The following is a 21,936-nucleotide window of genomic DNA, read 5'->3' as shown; positions in this document are numbered from 1 at the left end:
AACTGCAGAAAAGCTGCGTCATAAATAACAAACCTAAAGCCGGTGCCGAGCCCATAAAGCGCACTCCTGTAATAGGTTTGCAGGAGACAATCGCAGCGCCGTTCGCTCAAATAAAACACACAAAGTTAAGAGGACGGTTTATGTCGTTTTATAGTAATAATAAAAATAACCAAAAATACTAATCAAAGAACTTTATGGCCATAATGCCACCGTCAATCACCGCCATCCACCACGAGAACGGCCTTAGAACGGCCGCCGCTGATGGAGAAGAGGCACATAGCTGAGGCACGCCGCCACTTGACATTTATCATAAATAGGAAGGCAGTCAGCCATAGCAGGATTAGAATAAGAGGTTGAGATGAAGTGACTGACCCATTACTTTCCCGCAAGTGACACTTATGGTGACCCTAATCAATCACTCAAAATTGCTCATCACAGTAAATGCAAGAGAGAAACCATGGAGGACGGCGCTAAATTCGCCTTATAAATTGGTTTCTTTCTACAGAGCTGCTGTGAATGCAGAAGGCATGGCAAGAAAATAGCTTCGTAGAATAGGTTTGTCTACTGATGTAGCAGTGCTGGATTTGTCACGTGACGCAGCTCATTGTGAAATATTGATCTGCGGGTTCATGTAGGACTGTGGCTGAAATGATCTTCAAGGCTCAGACAATGAAGCCCAATGGGCAATAAAAAGTTAAAGGTTATGGACACTTTTGGGGTAATTTTTTTTAATGATTCGTCTTTGCTCATTTTGGGCTAAAAATAATTTTTTTCAATTGGTATTATTAAAAAAAAGTCAACAGTTTTTGAGATACAGGGGTTAAAAATCAGACTATCTTTCCTGAGTTCCATCAGCTGACGGCTCATGTGAAGCCTTATCTCCGATCTCCTGACCTCATAAACACTCATTTAAACCATATTCTTATCAGTTTGAGTTTAGCCCTAATGAATGTTTATGAGGTCAGGAGATCAGAGATAAGTACTCACATGAGCTGTCAGCTGACGGAACTCAGAAGGGATAGTTTGACATTAAACAGATTTTATAACCCCATGTATCTCACAAGAGCATCACAACTAGTGATGAGTCAAGTTGAAAAAATTCGATACGGCTGCTTTGCCGAATTTCACAAAGAACTTTGCTTTGTGGTGATTTACTTCGGCACAAAGCGCATTTCTTTGTAAGTAGTGGATGCAATGACGGGGAATGGCGATTGCACTGCCCCTTGTCATTTAACCCATCATCGCTGATCGCGGCATCTGAATATAATAGTGAGGAATTTCGGAGGTTAAGCTGTAAATAATACTCACTTTATCCATTTGAGCATGAAGAGGCCACAGCGGCCATCTTGATTGAAGATCCTGTGCAAAATCTTGCGCAGTGCATGATGACATCATCGTGCTGGCTGGCAGTAATGACGTCATACGTCACCACGCACAAGATTTTCATCGGAATCTTCAATCAAGATGGCCTCTTCGTCCTCAAATTGATGAAGTGAGTATGATTTTTTTTGAATTGATGCTTTACCTCGAAGCACGAAGAAATTCGGCTTCACAGCAAATGGAATTTTCCCTAAAATTCGGATCGAGGTCCACTTCGGAGACTACGATTTGCTCAACCCTAATCACAGCCTCTTCAAAAAACTGATCGGTGGGGGTGCAGGATACAAGGAGTATCCTGAGGAAAGGTCATCATATCGTGGCTGCGGTACAGACAATGACAAGAAGCCATGGGGAACCATTGTGGGGGGGGGGGGGAGTTTTAATGATACTTTATTTGGAGCCTTTGTAAATATACCGTAGATCCTTTGCACAGTCTCGTCACATCGCCTGCCAGTGGCAGCAGTCTCCCCAAAGCTGGAAAAGCCACAGGTTACGTATCACTGATGCCGTGAAACAACAGCTAATCATCCCTAAGCCCACCAGACCAGCAAATGCTACTAAATCCTTCCTGGACATGAGAACAGCTACATTCTGCTTCATTTTCCATCAGGCAGATTATCTAGACTCGACAAGAGGATTACGGCTCTGCTCAGTCACTTTCTGCCTCCACAATTAGGGACCATCTGTCCTTCTCTTCTCCACCTCAGCACGTTCAGTATCTGCCATGGGATGGGTGACTTTTGCTGAGTTCCCTAAGCAGCGGTGTGAATAGGAGAATCAGTTCCAGCCAGGTCAACCTAGCAGGATATGAATTCTTTTGCAACCCAGTTTGTATTACTTCAAGGAATGTAGTATAGTAAGTCAGGCAACTCTCCAAAAAGTCTTGATGAAAAACTCTAAGCTCTAATGCTCTTATCGAGACCTACTTCCTATGGCTATTACTTCAGATGGGTGTGTGAGAGCAGGCATCAAACCACAAGGATGCTCAAATCATTACACCCTAAAGGAGCATCAACAGACAAGAAGAACAGAAGGCGAGCGCCCCGGTGAGAAAAATAATGAAAAAGATTTAAAAATAAAATAAAAAAAATCACAAAAAATATCTATAGCCTAGCACAGAAAGTTAAGGGGAGACTGTCGGCAGGAAAGTCACTGATAAACTAGGCACAGTGCCTAGTAGGGTGAGCTCAGCTGAATGTAATGATACCTTTTATTTAGAAATCTATTGCTTCAATCTGGAGAAAAATGACTTTTAATCCATATGCAAATGAGCAGTTAAGCGCACCAAGGGCGGGAACAAGCCACTCTGCGTACTCTTGCTCCTCCTCCTTCTTTCATATTTTTTTTATTGTTTTAATCAGTTCTGTGCTAGTCTATGTGTTTTGTACAAATTGTTTGAATAAAGGATTTTCATTATTCATTCCTGCTGCGGCGCCCACTACTTCTGTACATGCCCTCTGTTCTTCTGCCATGGACTATGTGACATTTGGTGCCTCCACTAAGCAGTTTCATATGTAGAAGAACCAGTTCAGTATTATCATGAAAGGACATAAAGACTTTCGTAAACCGTTTCTTTTTGTATTGCTCAAAGCCATCATAAAAATAAAACAAAGCTGTGTGTTGCCATGGTTACAGACTACAAAGGACACCGTTTCTTCACCGGACACTCCCTTGGATAATAGAATACCACCTCTAGGGGAAGATTGGGTACACCCTCTATATGCGATTAGAACTAGGGTGTTCTAAGGCCTTTATAATACGGCATGGTTACGGACGGGGCCGCCACTTTCGGGGCGATGACTCCATATTAGGAGGTCATTAGGGGATACTAGCCTGTTTAGGGCATATCAGGGCCAGTATTAGGCCTCTTACCCCGTCTCTACATTGTGACAGCAAGCACCCTCGAGTACAGGAATTCCACAGCCCTTGTTGAATAGGTACCTACTTTCTCCACATCCGCATGACAACACTCAACTGGACCGGTAAGATCTATCCATTTCTTTTGCCAGTCTAATTTAAGTTCTACCCTATGGTGGTCTGTTGTTGATGTTTGTTTTCCTAATGGGACCTTTATAGTTTGCCGGTTTTGGTCCCATAGTCTCCGGCCCCTTGGCAGTACACTTGTCTTTTGGCTGAGGTTTTTGTTTGTGTGTCTTTGTAGGAGCCTATATATTATCTCTTAATTGTACTTCATTAAAAGTTAGGTTTTAACATTTGATACTGCCCCTCTTTAAATTCTAGACTACAAAGGAGCCCTTGTGTACTTTGGTCCAGTAGTTATAATATCAAAGAAGGTGTTCTTTGATATACAGTGCTGCCCATAAATATTTATACCCCTGGCAAGTTTTGACTTATAATTACTTTTATTCAATTAGCAAGTCATTTTTTGATGGGAAATGACATAGGTGTCTCCCAAAAGATAATAAGACGATGTACAAGAGGCATTATTGTGGAAAGAAAAAAAAAAAACATTTCTCAGCTTTTATTTACATTTGAGCAAAAAGTGTACAGTCCAAAATGATTCATACACTTCTCAATAGAAAAGCCTTTATTAGCTATTACAGCAATCAAACGCTTCCTATAATTGCAGACCAGCATTTTGCATGTCTCCACAGGTATTTTTGCCCATTCATCTTTAGTAAATAGCTCCAAATCTTTCAGGTTGGAGGGTCTTCTTGCCATCACCCTGATCTTTAGCTCCCTCCACAGATTCTCAATTGGATTCAAGTCTGGACTCTGGCTGGGCCACTCCAAAACGTTAATGTTGTCTGCTAACCATTTCTTCACCACTTTTGCTGTGTGTTTTGGGTCATTGTCTTACTGAAAGGTCCACTGGTGCCCAAGGACCAAGTTTCTCTGCAGACTGCCTGATGTTGTCGTTGAGAATCCTCATGTATTGCTCTTTTTTCATGGTGCCGTTTACTGTGATTAGGTTCCCTGGTCCATTGGCTGAAAAACACCCCCAAAGCATTAGGTTCCCACCACCATGTTTGACAGTGTGGATGGTGTTCTTTGGGTTGAACGGATTCTCCTTTTTTACGCCAAATGAAGGAAACATCATTGTGACCAAACAATTCAATTTTTGTTTCATCTGACCATAACACAGAAGACCAGAAGTCTTCTTCTTTGTCCAGATGAGCTTTTGCAAAGGCAAAGCGAGCTTTTGTGTGCCTTATCTGGAGAAGTGGCATCCTCCTTGGTCTGCATCCATGGAACACAGCAGTGTGCAGTGTCCGTTGGATTATCTGCCTTGAGACATTGCCACCAGCAGAGCCCAGATTTACCAGGATGGCCTTGGTGGTGATCCTTGGATTCTTTTTCACCTCTAACTATACTCCTGACCAGCACAGGTGTCACTTTTGGCTTCCGACCACGTCCTTTGAGATTTTCCACAGTGTGGAACATCTTGTATTTTTTGCTAAAATGTAAATAAAAGCTGAAAATGTTTTTTTTTTCCCCCACAATAATGCCTCTTGTACATCGTTTTATTCTCTTTTGGGAGACAGCTATGTCATTTCCCGTCAAAAAATTACTTGCTGGTTGAATAAAAGTAACTTTAAGTCAAAATTTGCCTGGGGTATGAATATTTATGGGCAGCACTGTATATATACAGTACAGACCAAAAGTTTGGACACACCTTCTCATTCAAAGAGTTTTCTTTATTTTCATGACTATGAAAATTGTAGATTCACACAGAAGGCATCAAAACTATGAATTAAAACATGTGGAATTATATACATAACAAAAAAGTGTGAAACAACTGAAAATATGTCATATTCTAGGTTCTTCAAAGTAGCCACCTTTTGCTTTGATTACTGCTTTGCACACTCTTGGCATTCTCTTGATGAGCTTCAAGAGGTAGTCACCTGAAATGGTTTTCACTTCACAGGTGTGCCCTGTCACGTTAAATAAGTGGGATTTCTTGCCTTATAAATGGGGTTGGGACCATGAGTTGCATTGAGGAGAAGTCAGATGGATACACAGCTGATAGTCCTACTGAATGGACTGTTAGAATTTGTATTATGGCAAGAAAAAAGCAGCTAAGTAAAGAAAAATGAGTGGCCATCATTACTTTAAGAAATGAAGGTCAGTCAGTCCAAAAAATGGGGAAAACTTTGAAAGTAAGGGCTATTTGACCATGAAGGAGAGTGATGGGGTGCTGCGCCAGATGACCTGACCTCCACAGTCACCAGACCTGAACCCAATCGAGATGTTTGGGGTGAGCTGGACCGCAAAGTGAAGGCAAAAGGGCCAACAAGTGCAAAGCATCTCTGGGAACGCTTTTAAGACTGTTGGAAGACCATTTCAGGTGACTACCTCTTGAAGATCATCAAGAGAATGCCAAGAGTGTGCAAAGCAGTAATCAAAGCAAAAGGTGGCTACTTTGAAGAACCTAGAATATGACATATTTTCAGTTGTTTCACACTTTTTTGTTATGTATATAATTCCACATGTGTTAATTCATAGTTTTGATACCTTCATAGTCATGAAAATAAAGAAAACTCTTTGAATGAGAAGGTGTGTCCAAACTTTTGGTCTGTACTATATATATATATATATATATATATATATATTAAAAGGGCTATCCTCTTTATAAGACAAAACCTATTAGATCTCATTGATGATACGTCCTGTGTATACAATGTAACAACAGAGATTATGACACACGAGTCACCCTGAACCGGGATGGGTTATAGGCATTAATGGCCTTGTACCTATTATCCCCAAATGTAAGATTATAGGTGGTTTGCCTCTGGAATCTGTAGAACAAGGTGTGGCTGCGTCCTATTTGTTGAATAACCTGGCACAGCGCCGTCTATGCAAGTGTGTCCATGCCTGGTCCAACCAGATGACTTGCATGGACCTGCAGTACCAGGCACAGCCATCAATTGAAAATCCTCAGACAACCATTTAAAAGTATTGTCTAACAATGACAACCTTGTCCATATGCCCTATTCGAGCGTATAGATGTCACCGAAGAGGAACCTCATTTGGGACTCCCATCTATAAGGCGGAATTTAGAGGCACTATTTCAAAAAGGCTCCCTCTCTGGCCAACCCAGTAGATATGTATAGCCGGTTGTGGTTCCCCCTGGCAAATTTGGGTTGTCTTGGTGGGACAACCCCTTAAATAAATTCATTAAGGGGGCATCTCATAGACTTTGAAGCGGTTTGCCAGATTACAAAACCTATTTTCATATACTCTGTTAGGAAATTCAAAGTAAATTGATGGGGGCCCTCTGTTTAGGATCCCCATCTATTGGCTGGAGTGACAAAGCAGTTACAAAGAGTTTCTCTCAGACTGAAGGACCTGTCCTGTCCTGTATTACACAGAAAACCCATAGTTTTAAATAAGTACTGTGTAATACCTAATTTCACCTGTGGTGGCACTGCAGAGACATTAAACACTTACTGCCAAGTGATTTCAGCCGATCACAGAGGGTCACAGCAGAGGGACGGGTCCTTTCTAACACTTTCTAACAAGCTGGGGTTTTCCAAAGTGGTCAAACCCTTTAAAAAGCAGGGTTCTGAAGGGGCACTGGATCCCCTCTTGACATATTCACTAAATCACTTCCTTAATACCAGAATGGTCACCCTAAAAAAAGCACATGTCCTGCATAGATAGAGAATATTTTTCTTTAAATTGTTTTCCCTGGTGAGTTCAATATACCATATGCCAACCATGGTAGAAATTGCCATTGACTTCCTTAAGACCTTTTGTTGACCTCTGGACTTGAAGGATGAAGCCTGATGACCCGAGTCTCCTGAGCATCAAGGTTACAGCCCTCTAATCTAAAAACTTTACATCTATAACAGATACATTTAATTTCAGAGCCATTTTGTGTTCTAACTACAGATATAATTGTTTTTCAGCCATAAAATGAGAAAGATCTTCAAGGTTTTAAATGATTCTCCAGTGAAGGATATTTCTGTAGGATTATTACCGCGGTGTCGCTCTGAGCGCTCTCTGCATACGTAATATTTGATTTCATGTAGAATATAGGCATCTAGGCTAAGTCTCAGCGAGGTCCCCACGGTAAATTTACCCCGACACAAGATTAATATTAACACATTTCTATTGTTTTCTTTCAGAAAGTTTCATTTTTTGGGCGGGCTATTTACTTAATGGGCCCGAGGCTGAAGGTTCGATGGTTTGTGGAAATCACAGCAATCCAATTTCAACATCAAAGTTATAGTGAAATCAATATAAAAAAAGTTTCTCTGAGGATTTTTTTCTGCTCCCCCTGCCTAAGAGACACACTGTATTCCATCACAAATAACACAAAGGCTTTCATCTTCAAATAAAAAGTATAAGCGAAATAGTTGTGTAATAAAAGAGAAAATAATAAAAAATCTGGCACGCAGGTAACGTCGATCCGTAGCATTTACATTTTAATGGCTTTATGAACGTTCGTTAGAACGATGAGTTTTATGACGTCTGCAGTGGGATTAATAAATGACTGCAACAAGAAAAAAAAATCTGAGAACTTTTGCTGCAAAGCTGAGTTTGTTATGTGCCATTACCTCATCAACAGACGCACCGTGTGGGGGAAGATGAACTACAGAATGAGGATCACTGTTGCTGAAGTCAGTGGTGACCTCCTGGATGACATCCATAGCCACTGTAGATACCTTAATTTTACTGGCACTGTTGTGCTTTGATCTTTTTATTGGGGCAGTAAGAAAAAAGGGCATGTGAAAAGTCTGTTGCAGCATGTATGTCTGTGTGATACATATAAGAAAGAAAGAAAGAAAGAAAGAAAGAAAGAAAGAAAGAAAGAAAGAAAGAAAGAAAGAAAGAAAGAAAGAAAGAAAGAAAGAAAGAAAGAAAGAAAAAATAGCAGCACTCTGACAATTTTTTTTTTTAAAAAGGTGCAATTTCTCCAAAAGATCCTGGACAGAGATCCTCAATGTAGTAAAATCAGTACGCAGAGTGTTACCTCTGCTTACTGATTTTACTAGATAGATAGATATGAGATAGATAGATAGATAGATAGATATAGATATGAGATAGATAGAAATCTGCCTTACACTCTACAGAAACTGCCCTTACTAAAGTGTCTAACGATCTCCTAACAGCAAAAAGGAATGGCGATTATTCTCTACTGATTCTTCTGGATCCCTTTGCAGCATTTGATACAATAGACCACAAACTCCTCCTCATCATGCTCCACTCAATTGGCCTTAAGGGCACTGCTCTCTCCTGGTTCTCTTCCTATCTCTCTGGCCGCTGTTTTGTTTTGTAAATTAACCCTCTGAATTAGAAAAGCGCTGTGGAATATGGTGGTGCTATAGAAATAAATAATCTTATTATTAGGAGATAGATAGATACTGTAGATTATTTTTTGTTTCACATCAGGTTCCTCTTTCTCTGCAGTAGTATGTGCTCTTCTATAATTACCCGCTCTGTATTTTACATTTTACTGACAGTTTAGTTATTTGTTCCTTCTACATTATTTTGAGTCATTTTCATCTAATGAAAGTTCGTCATTAGAGGAGATGACAGTGATCTGCCACACTTCCATCTGATATCATTCTACAGAATGTTCCCGGCCCCGGCACTCAGCATTGTCATTAGATCTGATGAAGCTCTATACAGTCTAACCTATGAGAGAGCTCCGAGCCCCCTACTACTGCGCACACTGTCACTGCCCTGAGGACAGTTTTAGGCTTGGCTAAAAGCAAACATCACATCATGGATACAAACTGTTATAAACGTACCATGCAAACCCAATGACAGGTTCTACCACGGGTCATATCAGGCCAGAGGACTTCTGCATTACTCTTGTAAAAGAAACATCTCAACCTGATTACTAATCCCATTCTAGTAAAACTCCTCTTATAAAAGAAAATCTGTGCGAATAAAAAAGCCTGAAAGAGATTACGGGTTCTAACGAGGTAAATTTATGAAACTCCATTTCTCTGCCTCTCTAACCAAATTGATATTTTTCTACAATTTGGAGAATGTTCTACAGGTTAGAAATTGCAGGAATAAAGGGGTTGTCTTACTTGTCTAGTTTGGAAATCCACAGGTTCAGAGATAAATATGTCATCTGTGGGGGTCTTACTACTGGAACCTTCACTGATCATGAGAACAGGGGTCCTTCCAGTCTCCTGTATGAATGAAGTGGTAGCAAACATGCGTGACTACCTCTCCATTAAATTCCTTACTATAGTTCTTGGCTATATCCGCCAGTCCCATATACAGTGAATTGTGGTCACGCATATAAATGTATGACCCCTGAAGGTCTGAATAATAGGACCCTCACTGGTGATGAAAACAGGTCCTCCAGTCTCCTGTAGAATGGAGCAGTAGTGCGCATGTGTGACTACCTCTCCATTTAATTCATTGCTATAGTTCTTGCTATATCCGTCAGTCCCATAGACAGTGAATGACCCTGAGGGTCTGACCAATAGGACTTTTACTGGTCATGAGAACAGGGGTCCTCCAGTCTCCTGTATGAATGGAGCGACCACCTCTCTATTAAATTCTTTAGTATAGTTCTTGGCTATCTCTGTCAGTCCCATAGACAGTGAATGATGGTCCCGCATACAAATGTATGACCCCTGAGGGTCTGACCAATAGGACCCTCAATGGTCCTGAGAACATGGTACCCCAAGTCTCCTTTGTGAATGGAGAAAAAGTGTGCATGCGTGACCATATCTCCATTAACTTCTTTACCAAACTTCATGGCTATCTTCATAATTTCCATAGACAATGAATGGTGGTCATGCATATAAATGTATGACCCCTGGTGGTCTGACCGATGGGACCCTCACTGATCATGAGGACAGGGGATCCCTGAGTCCCCTGTTACAATGGAGAAGTAGTATGCAGTATGCATGCATGACCACCTCTCCATTTACTTCTATAGTACAATGTGTGGTTCTCTTTGACAGTGAATGGATCGGCAGTCACACATGGGCCTTCTGCCATACCTCCCGCTGTCTCACCTGTCCCCTGCTCCATTCTCACAGAGGACTCAGAGACCCCCATACCCATGATCGATGGGGATTCCAGCCCCAGTAATCATATATGAATGTGCTTTTCTTTTAGAAGAGGTATTCTTGCTCATGCACTATGTCTGGTATTACAGCATTCAAGTAAAGGAGGCTAGGCTGTAATACCAAGAACAGCCATTGACAAGAGGGGCGCTGTTGCTGGAAAAATCTAACATATATATATATATTCCTGATCTGATCATGCAGTTGGTTGTCCTTGTTGCTTAGAATTTATCATATGAAACCTTCCTCTAGTCCCGATAGAAAGGTTACCACTTGTAGGGTCACCCGTCACCTCAAGGTCACGCCCCATATGAAATAGTTATCTTCTGGCTTCTGAGATTATTGTCTACCACGGTTGAAGGAACCTCATAAAACAGCCATCGCTGACATTTATTACCATTCAGCCGGTTTCATGGCTCGCTATCTGTCATATGGCTGGAGACATTTATTTTCCAACTGTTTATTAGCTACATCTGTTCTTAAAATCTGTTAGTACCGGAACAAGAAGAAGATGAATGTAAGGTATCACCGGAGACTGCGCCACCGAGCCGCCGCCACGCTTACTGTTCTGTCTATCTAGAGTTTTCTATCAATCCCCTTTGCTTTATTCTATTAGTGGACATCTTATCATTGATGGACGCACAGCTAACATAAAAACAATCACAACACTACATGAGCGTGATAACGGAAAGTACAACCAGTGTCATACACTGTCTTGTGGGAGGGGGCGCTGTGCTGACTATAAGCTAAATATAAGCAATTTTTTATATATATATATATCTTTTTATGGAACTGTAAGGAAAATTTTGAATGCATTTCTTGCAGAAATTATTCCAATGCATTTAAAATAAAGGCAACTTTGTAAATAGTTTTGATATAAAGATAGATAGGTAGACAGAGATAGATAGGTAGATAGTTAGATAATTAGATATATAGATCCTGTGTGTGTAGATAGATAGATTGTGATAGGAGCTAGATAGATGTTTTATAGACAGATAGATAGCTAGATAGCTAGATGATAGATAGGAGATAGATAATTAGATAGATATATAGATAATGTATGTGTAGATAGATAAATAGATAGATAGATTGTGATATAGATAGACAGATTGATAATGAGATAGATGGATAGATAGATAGATAGATATTAGATAGATATTAGATAGATAGATAGATAGATAGATATGAAATAGATAGATAGATAGATAGATAGATAGATAGACAGATAATAGATAGATAGATAGATAGATAGATAGATAGATAGATAGATAGATAGATAGAGGTGAAACTCGAAAAATTAGAGTATCGTGCAAAAGTCCATTTATTTCAGTAATGCAACTTAAAATTAGAATTTTATGAAAATGTTCAATATTCTAGGCTCAATGTGTACCAGTCTAGTCAGCTAATTAATCCATACCCCCTGAGCAAGGGAACCTGAGATTGTGACTTTGGGGTTTCATAAGCTGTAAGCCATAATCATCCAAATTATACCAAATAAAGCTTTAAAATATCTCACTTTGCCTGTAATGAGTCTCATATGTTAGTTTCACCTTTTAAGTTGCATTACTGAAATAAATGAACTTTGCACAATATTCTAATTTTTCAAGTTTGACCTGTAGATATGAAATAAATAGATAGATATGAGTAGTGATGAGCGGCAGGGGCAATATTCGAATTCGCGAATATTTGGGCGAATATTCGCCATATATTAGAAAATTCGCGAATTTGTGATCTGCAGGCATTATTTTCTTGATTGCGAAAATTCGCATAAAAAAATCGCCTAAAAATTAGCATACACTGTTATTTAAGAAAAAAATGAATATTCGCAATTTCGAATATATTTTTCAATATTCTAAATATTTGCGAATTCTCGAAATGCCGATATTCGTGATTAAAATTCGCTATTCGACTATTCGTGATCAACACTGGATATGAGATAGATAGATAGATAGATATGAGATAGATAGATATGAAATAGATAGATAGATAGATAGATAGATAGATAGATAGACATGAGATAGATATGAGACAGATGTTAGCTTGTCATTGTTTAGCTCCAGTCACAATGCAGCCACCCCCAGGTTTTTCGGTGTACCGGTATCGTCCCTCCTGATATCACTCTGTTCTCTTTCTTCGGTTCTGCCTCAGTTCAGAAATTGATTTTTCTTCTCTTCATCTTCACCTGTGACCTCTTTGTGCCGGCATTGTTTAGACCGGTTGTATAAAGCTGCGTTGTTCTCCAGCCCTCAGGCGCTCAGTTGTTTAGGTCTCTTCTCTTTCAGTCATTGATCAGCTTATTGTATGTACCTTCAATGTGAATGGAGCCGATATGTGTGTAGTTAAGAGGGGGAAAAATAATGCATGAATGAGGCAGTCTCTGCACCTGAGGACAAGTCAGCTGTGTGGGTCATTAGCACTCAAAACTCTGCAGAGCAACCACATTCTAATGTTTTATTTCAGTGACATCAGTAGATTTCCCCGGGGTTGTGCAGCGACCCTCTAAGGAGCCGGTGTAGAAGAGGAGAGTGGTAGTGGCCCTGATGAAGTGTTATGTCACTGTGTACTCACTCAGGTTATTGCTCTCGGGGATCGGTACAGCAAAAGTTATAGTGCTGAACAATGAGGCCAGAGTTAAACTTAAAAAAGTCCTTTTTTACTAAGTGCAAACGTAGAACTTGAAATACATACAGTAGCAGCAGGCTTTAGTGTAATTCTTCTCTGGCACTAACAAGAATATTGAGGCAGGTTGGTTAGTGGTAATTTGGCACTTAGGTCATACTGGCCTAGTGTTTTTTTTTTGGTGATGGGTGACTTGACTGTAGTCCCTCACCTTACAGCAGTGTCTGTAGATCCAGGTATAGCAGGTCACTCTGCTATACTTTTATATTTCTCGCAGGAGCACAGTAGGTTGCATCCTCTCCTACTCTTTCTCTGACCAGGAACCCCCCTACTGGCAGGAAGTAGGACCAGCCCACTCCCACCAGAAGGGGAGCTAACAGGGTAGTTAACACTGTTCCTGCCAACCTTTGCCAACCTTCCTCGCTGGTAACTACAGCCAGAAACAAGCAGTAAAATACACAATACACAACTATATAAAATTTGTAGTACCCCCAAGTCTAGATCAATATTCCTCAACGCCAAGTCCTCAGGGCCCATCTGCCTGTCATGTTTCAGGATTTCCTTAGTATTGAGCCGGTAATCTAATGAGTGTCAATGCATCAGAAATTACCACAGGTATTCATTTTGGGGAACTTCTCAAATGATGACTGGCAGGTAGATCTTGAAGACTGGAGCTGAGGAACACTGCCCTAGATTACTTCACTGTTCTCCAGGGTTTAGGCAACATCTACCACACGATGGTTTGTTCAAGATTCAAAATTCAACCTTCTGCTTCTAGCAATGATCATTACATAGTTTTCGGGGAGGCTGCTGCCCATAAGCATCTATCCACAGGAAGGGGGGTGGTTGCCAGGTGTCGAACCCCTACTGATCTGATATTGATGACCTATCCTAAGGATAAGTCATCAAAATCTAAGTCCTGGAAAACCCCTATAAGTTATTCATAAGGCTACCTGCACTGCGCAGACAGCAGTAATCAGAGGTGGACGTCTGGTAAATTACATATAGTAACGTCATCTCATTTCCACCCTTAGGCCACTTTCATAAAAAATGTAAAGTGTTTGTCATCTGCAGCAAAGGAAAAAATATATATATTTGCGTAAATCCGTCCATGGGGATTTGGCGGTCATTACACTCGTGTGAGAATACATAGAACGATTTCATTTTGTAAGCATGCATATTTAATTAACGCAGGGCGGCAGCCAGATTTGTGGTCGCTCTTCCATGCGGATGCAAATGCAGATTCTGAATTACCGCCCTACTGTGCAGATTATCTGTATTTCAGGGCAGTGAGGCTGAACTGAGAACAAAGCAGAGGGAATTAGCAGTTTTGGAAATGGAAATCTGCTAAATTATTAAGAGTTCTTGGTTTGGATTGATTTGGTAAGATGCTCATTATCCGTCTCCAAGGTCAAAGTCCTGGCTAACAATCCCTTCATCTTCTGACCCTCTGGTATTGCTCTACTGTTAGTAGAGTCTCTCATTATTAGATTCCTAAACCAAGTTCGATGGGGCGTATACACAGCAGATAATTCCCTGGTATGCCTCAAAAGGGTTCTGGACACAGATGAGCCAATCAAGTTTAAGATTTGGAAACTCAACCCAAATTTTTCAAAAAGTTCTGATTCTACCCAAACCGATTTTTGTGTGATTAAAGGGGTTTTGCCATCACAGATAATGGGGCCATATCGCTACTGTGTACATATTCTACATGGAGAACGGAGCGGGGAAAGTAGTGGAGGGCGCACTGCGCATGCACAGCCGCCCTCCATTCATTTCTATGGAGCCGCCAAAAATAGCCAGCTATTTCTGTCAGCCCCATAGAAATGAATGGGTGGTGGGCCACACATGTGTGGTGTGCTCCTATTCACTTGTATGGGAGCAGCGGGGAGCAGCGCTTGGTGGTGGCCAGACGCCAGGAAATTCGGGGTCCTTCAGTCACAACTCTCCCCACTCCATTCTCGTTGAAGGTCGCAGAAGTGGGACCTGTACCTATCAGATAATGGGGGCATATCCTAGCGATATGCTCCCATTTTCTGTGATGGGAATACCCCTTTAAATTCATAAGAATAAGGAGAGAGGAAGAAGAGAGAGAGAGAGAGAGAGAGAGAGAGAGAAACTGTCTGGGCAATCAGAGCACTTTTGATTTGGTACAAATCGGGAGGTCGATTCAAGCAAATCGGACCTGAATCGAAGTTTAAGAAATTCACTCATCTATATTTCTGGACACACCTCTATAAATTAAAGACCGGCACTTACTCAGTTGAATGAACGTGGTGGTTTATTGTCACATTACAATTTTATATGACGCGTTTCGGCTGTGTTAGCCATCTTCTGACTTGTCTGAGGAAGGCTAACACAGCGGAAACGCGTCACATGAAATTGTAATGTGACAATAATCCACCATGTTCATTCAACTGAGTGAGTGCCGATCTTTTTTCCTGCAAAGCTTCTATGGAGTGTCTCTCGTCTAAGACGCGTGCACCACCAATATCTACACCGGAGTGCCAACCAATTATTTACACCTTTATAGATGTCCTATGCTGTCACGTCAGGCTATTATAATAGGGTATGGTCCCGCAGCTATGGGGCACTGAGAGGTGGGGGCCTCCCCTGTGAAGACATGTGGCATGTCCATGTGGAATGAAAAAGTGCCAATTTTCCGATCTGCAGTGTATTATACCAGTACAGTATTCTGGGTAAATTCTCATTCACTGTGGATTCATTGCAGATTAATGTCCCATTTCATTGTACCATAGGGTCGTCTCATCTCAAAACAGCCCTTTCTATATGTCCTATTATGTTCAAATGACACATAAATAGTTGTATGTAATGCTACTTTTCCCCTGTAGAGGGTGCGGCATGTGGAGCTGAGCAGTCAACAGTCTTTACTTTATTAATTTATATGATGCCAACCTATTCTGCAAAAGAACTTAAAGGGGTTTTCCAGTACTTAGAGATCCTAAGGATAGGTCATTTACCTTTATTCGCCCCTAGGTGGTGCATGCACCACTTATATATATATAGCTGGGGGTGTGTGTAAAGTTAGTGTGGCGAGGAGGTGGAAATTTGTATTTCCACCAAAATAAGTGCAGCGCGTAATGCTGAATACAAGATTTTTTTCCAACGAAATAATTTTAAAAAGACTTTACCGCATATAAGTGCAGCGCTTAATGCAGAATACAAGATTTTTTTCCACCAAAATAATTTAAAAAAGACTTTACCGCATATAACTGCAGCGCTGAATGCTGAATACAATTTTTTTTCCCATCGAAATAAGTCCCAAAAGATTTTACCGCATATAACTGCCACGCTGAATGCCGAATATCTTTTTCTATGTTACTATGTTACTGATATACGCTACTAAAGGCTTTACTACATATAACTGGAACTGTGAATGCTGAGTATATTTTAATTTTTCCACGTATATACGCCACTAAAGGCTTTTCAACAGTGTGTTATAGGCTGTGAGTTTAAAAAAAACAACGGCGCCTGAGGCGGAGTGATCTGAAGTGAACAGGACGTAGCGGAGGAAGTAGGTCTACGCTGGAAGAGCGAGACGCGGTCCTCGTGCGGTTTCTATGCTGCAGAGAAGTCTCTGTAGTGTCCAGTAAGCAATACCGCAGATAGATGCGGGCTGGTGTGAATTAGTTCGCATTTTTGTGCAGGGTTAGTGCATAGTGTATTCACCTGTATTGGTGCGCTGCTCTTATGGAAGTCGCCACGTAAGCGCGCAGTGTGTAAAACGCAAATACAAAATTTCACCACAACGTAATTCAGTCCATACCGCAAAAAGGACTTTCCCACATATAACTGCAGCGCTGAATGCTGAATATATCTTTATTTTTCTACTGAAATATGCCACTAAAGGCTTTACCACATATAACTGCAACAGTGAACGCTGACTATATTTATATTTTTCTACTGATATACGCCATTAAAGGTTTTTTCAAAGTATAAGTGCAGGAACGAATGGCGAATGTACATTTCTTTTTCTAATGATTTACGTCAATAAAGGTTTTTCTACATGTAATTGCACCAGCGAATGGCGAATGTATATTTCTTTTTCTATTGCAATGCACCATTAAAGGCTTTACCAGATATAACTGCAACAGTGAAGTGCGTATATATATTTCTTGCAGTACTGAAATACGCCCCTATATGCTTTCACCAGAAATAACTGCAGAAGTGAAATGCGTATATATTTTTCTTGTAGTACTGAATAGGATACTAAGATATAAGCCACTAAAGGCTTTCCAACATAACACTTGCAGCCCAATAACAAAAGGCTGGAATGACAGAGCTGTCTAATGACTATTTGGATCCCCAAATAATCGTTCCCTGCACTTGCTGTTCACTTTCCTAGCACTGTCCCTAGCGCCTTCTGTCATCTCTCCCTGCACTAAGATGCTGTGAAATTATTCCTCCCTATCCTTTCCCTGCATTTATAAATCATTTTTCTGTCTTTTTTTTTTAACAATGAGGTTTTTCCAATAGCTGTCCCTAGCGCCTTCACACGTCTGTCTCTGCACACTGAACGCCGGAAAATGCCAGAATCTAAAATGGCTGCCGTATTTAAAGGGCTGTGACATCACAGAGCTGGCTGGCTGCTGATTGGCTGCATGCAGGCATGTCAATCTGGGTGATCCCGCATTCCCAGCGTTCCATGCCCCTTGTCCTCAGTCCTCACACGTGTAGTCGCCATTTTAGGAAAATTGCGATTTGATACTACGAAGCTTGAGGAAATTCGCATTCGTTGCGAATCAAATTTTTCCTGAAATTCTAAACTAATTCCACTTCGTCAGCTTCGATTCGCTCATCTCGATTTAAGACCTCCACTCAACTAGAGGCCCATTAAGCATGGTGCATGGAGTTCAATAAAAACCAATGGACATCTGGTACAAGGAACATAGTCCTGTGCTCTATAAATCACTGACCATTATAGAAAATTCATGGACAGGATTATCACCAGTTTGGCTTTTGAGGATTAGCAGGTATTTGCTGGAAAATTGAATTTTCCTTCACTTTTTGGGGGGGTTTATTGTTTTTGCACCTTGAAAGTTCTCAAAATTAACCTAATGCATCTGGATATCACAGTGATCAAAGCCTAACAACAAACTGAGCTCTGCTACGTGCAGTCCATTCTTACAACTCCAAATGAAGAGTTTTTCATTTTTTTTTTTCAACCATTTGCTGCTAATTTAAGAAACTGGACCTTTTTCAGTGACTCAGTTGTTGGCAGTGGTACAGTCGAGTCACCAAAATCAGTGGGATGAAATATTTGTTCACTTGACTTGCAGAAACGCTGCCAACGTCTTCATTTCTAAATGATAGATTCCAGGCTTACTTCAAGAGGTGAAAGTCAAAAGAAGGAGCCATATCCTTTTATTTTCCCATTAACATAACCTTGTAAGGAATTGATATATATATTTTTTTTGTGTTGGTTTTTATATTCCACTGGCAAATTTATCAAACAAATGACTGCGTCACAGGGTGGGAAACCAAGACTCTGCCTCTCCACTTGGAAGGACAGTGACAACCACGGGCGGACTGGGAATTTAAAGTGGCCCTGGAAAAATGTATAAATGTGGCCCCATTTTGTAGTTGGGTCCAAATTCATGGAAGGCAGGGCCAGCAATACTGCCGCCAGCAGCACAAAATACACCCACAAATACTTCCACTGGCCAGCCGCGAGGAGGGTCCAGACGGCCCACTGGGCTTCAGCCCTACCGGGAAATTTCCCTGTAAGGTCTACGGCCAATCCGCCCCTGGCTACAACATCCAGGAGGTCCTGAAGGTTTCCAGCTGTTAGGTCATGCTGGGAGTTGTAAACCCTATCAGATGAAGGGGAAGAGGAAGGCAGATGCAGAAACTGGAAATGGAAAATTGATGTGTAGTGCAGTATTTGCTCTATCTATCTTAAAGTGGAGGAGATGAGATTCACTAGCTTTTTCTTGGCCTCCTTACCTCACTGCCTGGTTCCTTTTCTTCTCGGAGAGCCCTTTGAACAATGCACCATCCTGTTTGATCTCCCACCGCGCTCTCATGTTGGTTAAGGGGCCCACTGGAAGATTCAGTGGCTCTAAGTGGGCCGGTCTAGGTGGGATTACATCCAAAGGTTGGGCCACTCTAAGCACTGTACAAACCTGGGCAGATGAGAGGGCTGGACAGGGATTCGGGCTCTGGTGATGCTGAGATGCATAGGATAGTATAGCAAGGCTACGACCTGATGGCACACTGATGGAATGACTTAGTGGATAATTCTGTACAATACATGATGTATGAGTTAATTTGAATGTATATGTAGCAGAGCTGAATTTGCTCAATGCATACACACATATTAATAGTAAATTTGCTTGTAGTCAGTGGAGTACCTACCACAGAACCAATAAAAGTGATTGCTGTGGCGACTGAGCTGCTTCCCTGATTGCTTTACATTCTCACACTGCATGCCTATTTATACATCTCCCTTTGAAAATTCATATGTAGTTAGCTCCCCCTAGTGGTGGCTGCAGGCTTTCTTAATTGCATCATTCTTAAAGTCAGGAAGATGAAGCTTCCCACTACAGATTAATGTAGAGCTTTTAACCTAAAGAAGGTCGAAATTAACTTAATAAAGGTCTAGTAAAATTGAGGAGTATTCTGACTGTTGCATAGAGCTCTATGAATTCTGAGCCCATGAGAAGCTAGGAAGAACTCAATACCATATGGAATAGAGCAAATTATAAAGTCGGCTCTGCTTTATTCAGGATCTTGGTGGGGTCTTACCGCTTCTCTACACTTGACATACGGTAAGACTAGTTGCTGAAGCGCTAGGACATCTGAGGTGAAGTAACTTTATAGGAGTTAATGAAAAATATGTAAGTGGTAAAGTTTGAGATGACTTTTGTGCATTCAAGGTGTGAATACGGGAGTGACAAGATCTCCCAGTGCAAAGCAGCTACTGTCTCTCCTACAGGAAATATTACTAATATGTCACATTATTGGCAATGTTGTTCCTTTATTCCTGATAAATGTTTATAAAAATGTTTTATATACATATAATGCAATATGAATTTTCATTTGCATCTTGTATGATATTCCAGAGCTGAACTCACTATTCTGCTGGTGGAGTCACTGTGTACATACATTAAATTACTTATCCTGTACTGATCCTGAGTTACATCCAGTATTATACTCCAGAGCTGCACTCACTATTCTGCTGGTGCAGTCACTGTGTACATACATTACTTATCCTGTACTGATCCTGAGTTACATCCTGTATTATACTCCAGAGCTGCACTCACTATTCTGCTGGTGTAGGCACTGTGTACATACTTTACATTACTTATCCTGTACTGATCCTGAGTTACATGCTGTATTATACTCCAGAGCTGCACTCACTATTCTGCTGTTGTAGTCACTGTGTACATACATTACTTTTCCTGTACTGATTCTGAGTCACATCCTGAATTGTACTCCAGAGCTGCTCTCATTATTCTACTGGTGAAGTCATCATGTATATACATTATATTACTTATCCTGTACTGATCCTGAGTTACATCCTGTATTATACTCCAGAGCTGCACTCACTATTCTGCTGGTGGAGTCACTGTGTACATGCATTACTTATCCTGTACTGATCCTGACTTACATCCTGTATTATACTCCATAGCTGCATTCACTATTCTGTTGTTGTTGTCGTCACTGTGTACATACATTACTTTTCCTGTACTAATCCTGAGTTACAGCCTGTATTATACTCCAGAGCTGCACTCACTATTCTGCTGGTGTAGTCACTGTGTACATACATTACATGACTTATCCTGTACTGATCCTCAGTTATATCCTGTATTATACTCTAGAGCTGCACTCACTATTCTGTTGGTGGAGTCACTGTGTACATGCATTACTTATCCTGTACTGATCCTGACTTACATCCTGTATTATACTCCAGAGCTGCATTCACTATTCTGCTGTTGTCGTCACTGTGTACATACATTACTTATCCTGTACTGATCCTGACCTGAGTTACCTCCTGTATTATACTACAGAGCTGCACTCACTATTCTGCTGGTGCTGTCACTGTGTACATACATTACATTACTTATCCTGTACTGATCCTGAGTTACATCCTGTATTATACTCCACAGCTGCACTCACTATTCTGCTGTTGGAGTCATTGTGTACATACATTACATTACTTATCCTGTGCTGATACTGAGTTACAACCTGTATTACTGTACATGCTGCAGCTGAATTCACAATTCTGCTGATTATTAGAAACAGCAAGCTTTTTGACAGACATCTTCTCAGCTCCTATAATGTAGGATTTCCTGGATCATATACGGAGCCTGATGTAAAGACTAAGGGGGGAATTTATCATTTATAAATATTTGAAGTCAGTTTTGCTTGAGGGTTCCTTGGAGTACTTTATGCCACTGTGCAGGCACTAAAACAGTGAGTGCTGGGAGATTTCAGCTCTGAAGCTTGTAGAACTGATAAAGCAGCTCCGGACTATATTAATTCAAATTAAATATTTTCCCAGATTATGGGATTAACCTGCATCTACCATTTATTTTTCAGAGTATTAAGGTCAGCTGGCTGCCGCCTCCATCAGGAACACAAAATGGATTTATTACCGGGTTCAAAATCCGTCACAGGAAGACCACCCGTCGGGGAGAACTGGAGACCATAGAGCCAAATAATCTTTGGTACTTGTTCACAGGTGAGTGACCACGGGTTGTAACCCATGTTTTTAAGCTTCTGTGACTGCAACCATATTATGGGCAAGAGCTGTACATAGTGAGGAGGATTAGATCAGATCCTGTTCGATGACTGATATCATGACTGGAGACAATCCCTTTGGAGATGCAGCATAGTTACAGTGCAAAAACATACATTGAAGCCAATTCGCGCATGTACCGGTCATATCAGGGCAAGTGCATTTCAG

The 21,936-nt window shown here is 40.9% G+C and overlaps 1 protein-coding gene across 1 annotated transcript in view; it reads left to right on the top strand.

Annotated features, from left to right (window-relative positions):
• The window catches only part of DCC (DCC netrin 1 receptor), a 494,023-nt gene that overhangs the window by 334,697 nt on the left and 137,390 nt on the right, over positions 1 to 21,936 (top strand). Inside the window, exon 12 of the mRNA XM_044283460.1 lies at positions 21,570 to 21,711. Within this exon, the coding sequence (XP_044139395.1) occupies positions 21,570 to 21,711 (142 nt within the window). The remainder of the gene's footprint in view (positions 1 to 21,569; positions 21,712 to 21,936) is intronic.

The sequence above is a fragment of the Bufo gargarizans genome, chromosome 1 (assembly GCF_014858855.1).
Source record: "Bufo gargarizans isolate SCDJY-AF-19 chromosome 1, ASM1485885v1, whole genome shotgun sequence".
Taxonomy (NCBI): domain Eukaryota; kingdom Metazoa; phylum Chordata; class Amphibia; order Anura; family Bufonidae; genus Bufo; species Bufo gargarizans.
Note: the sequence above shows the minus strand (reverse complement) of the source record. Positions and strands in the feature narration are given on the sequence as shown.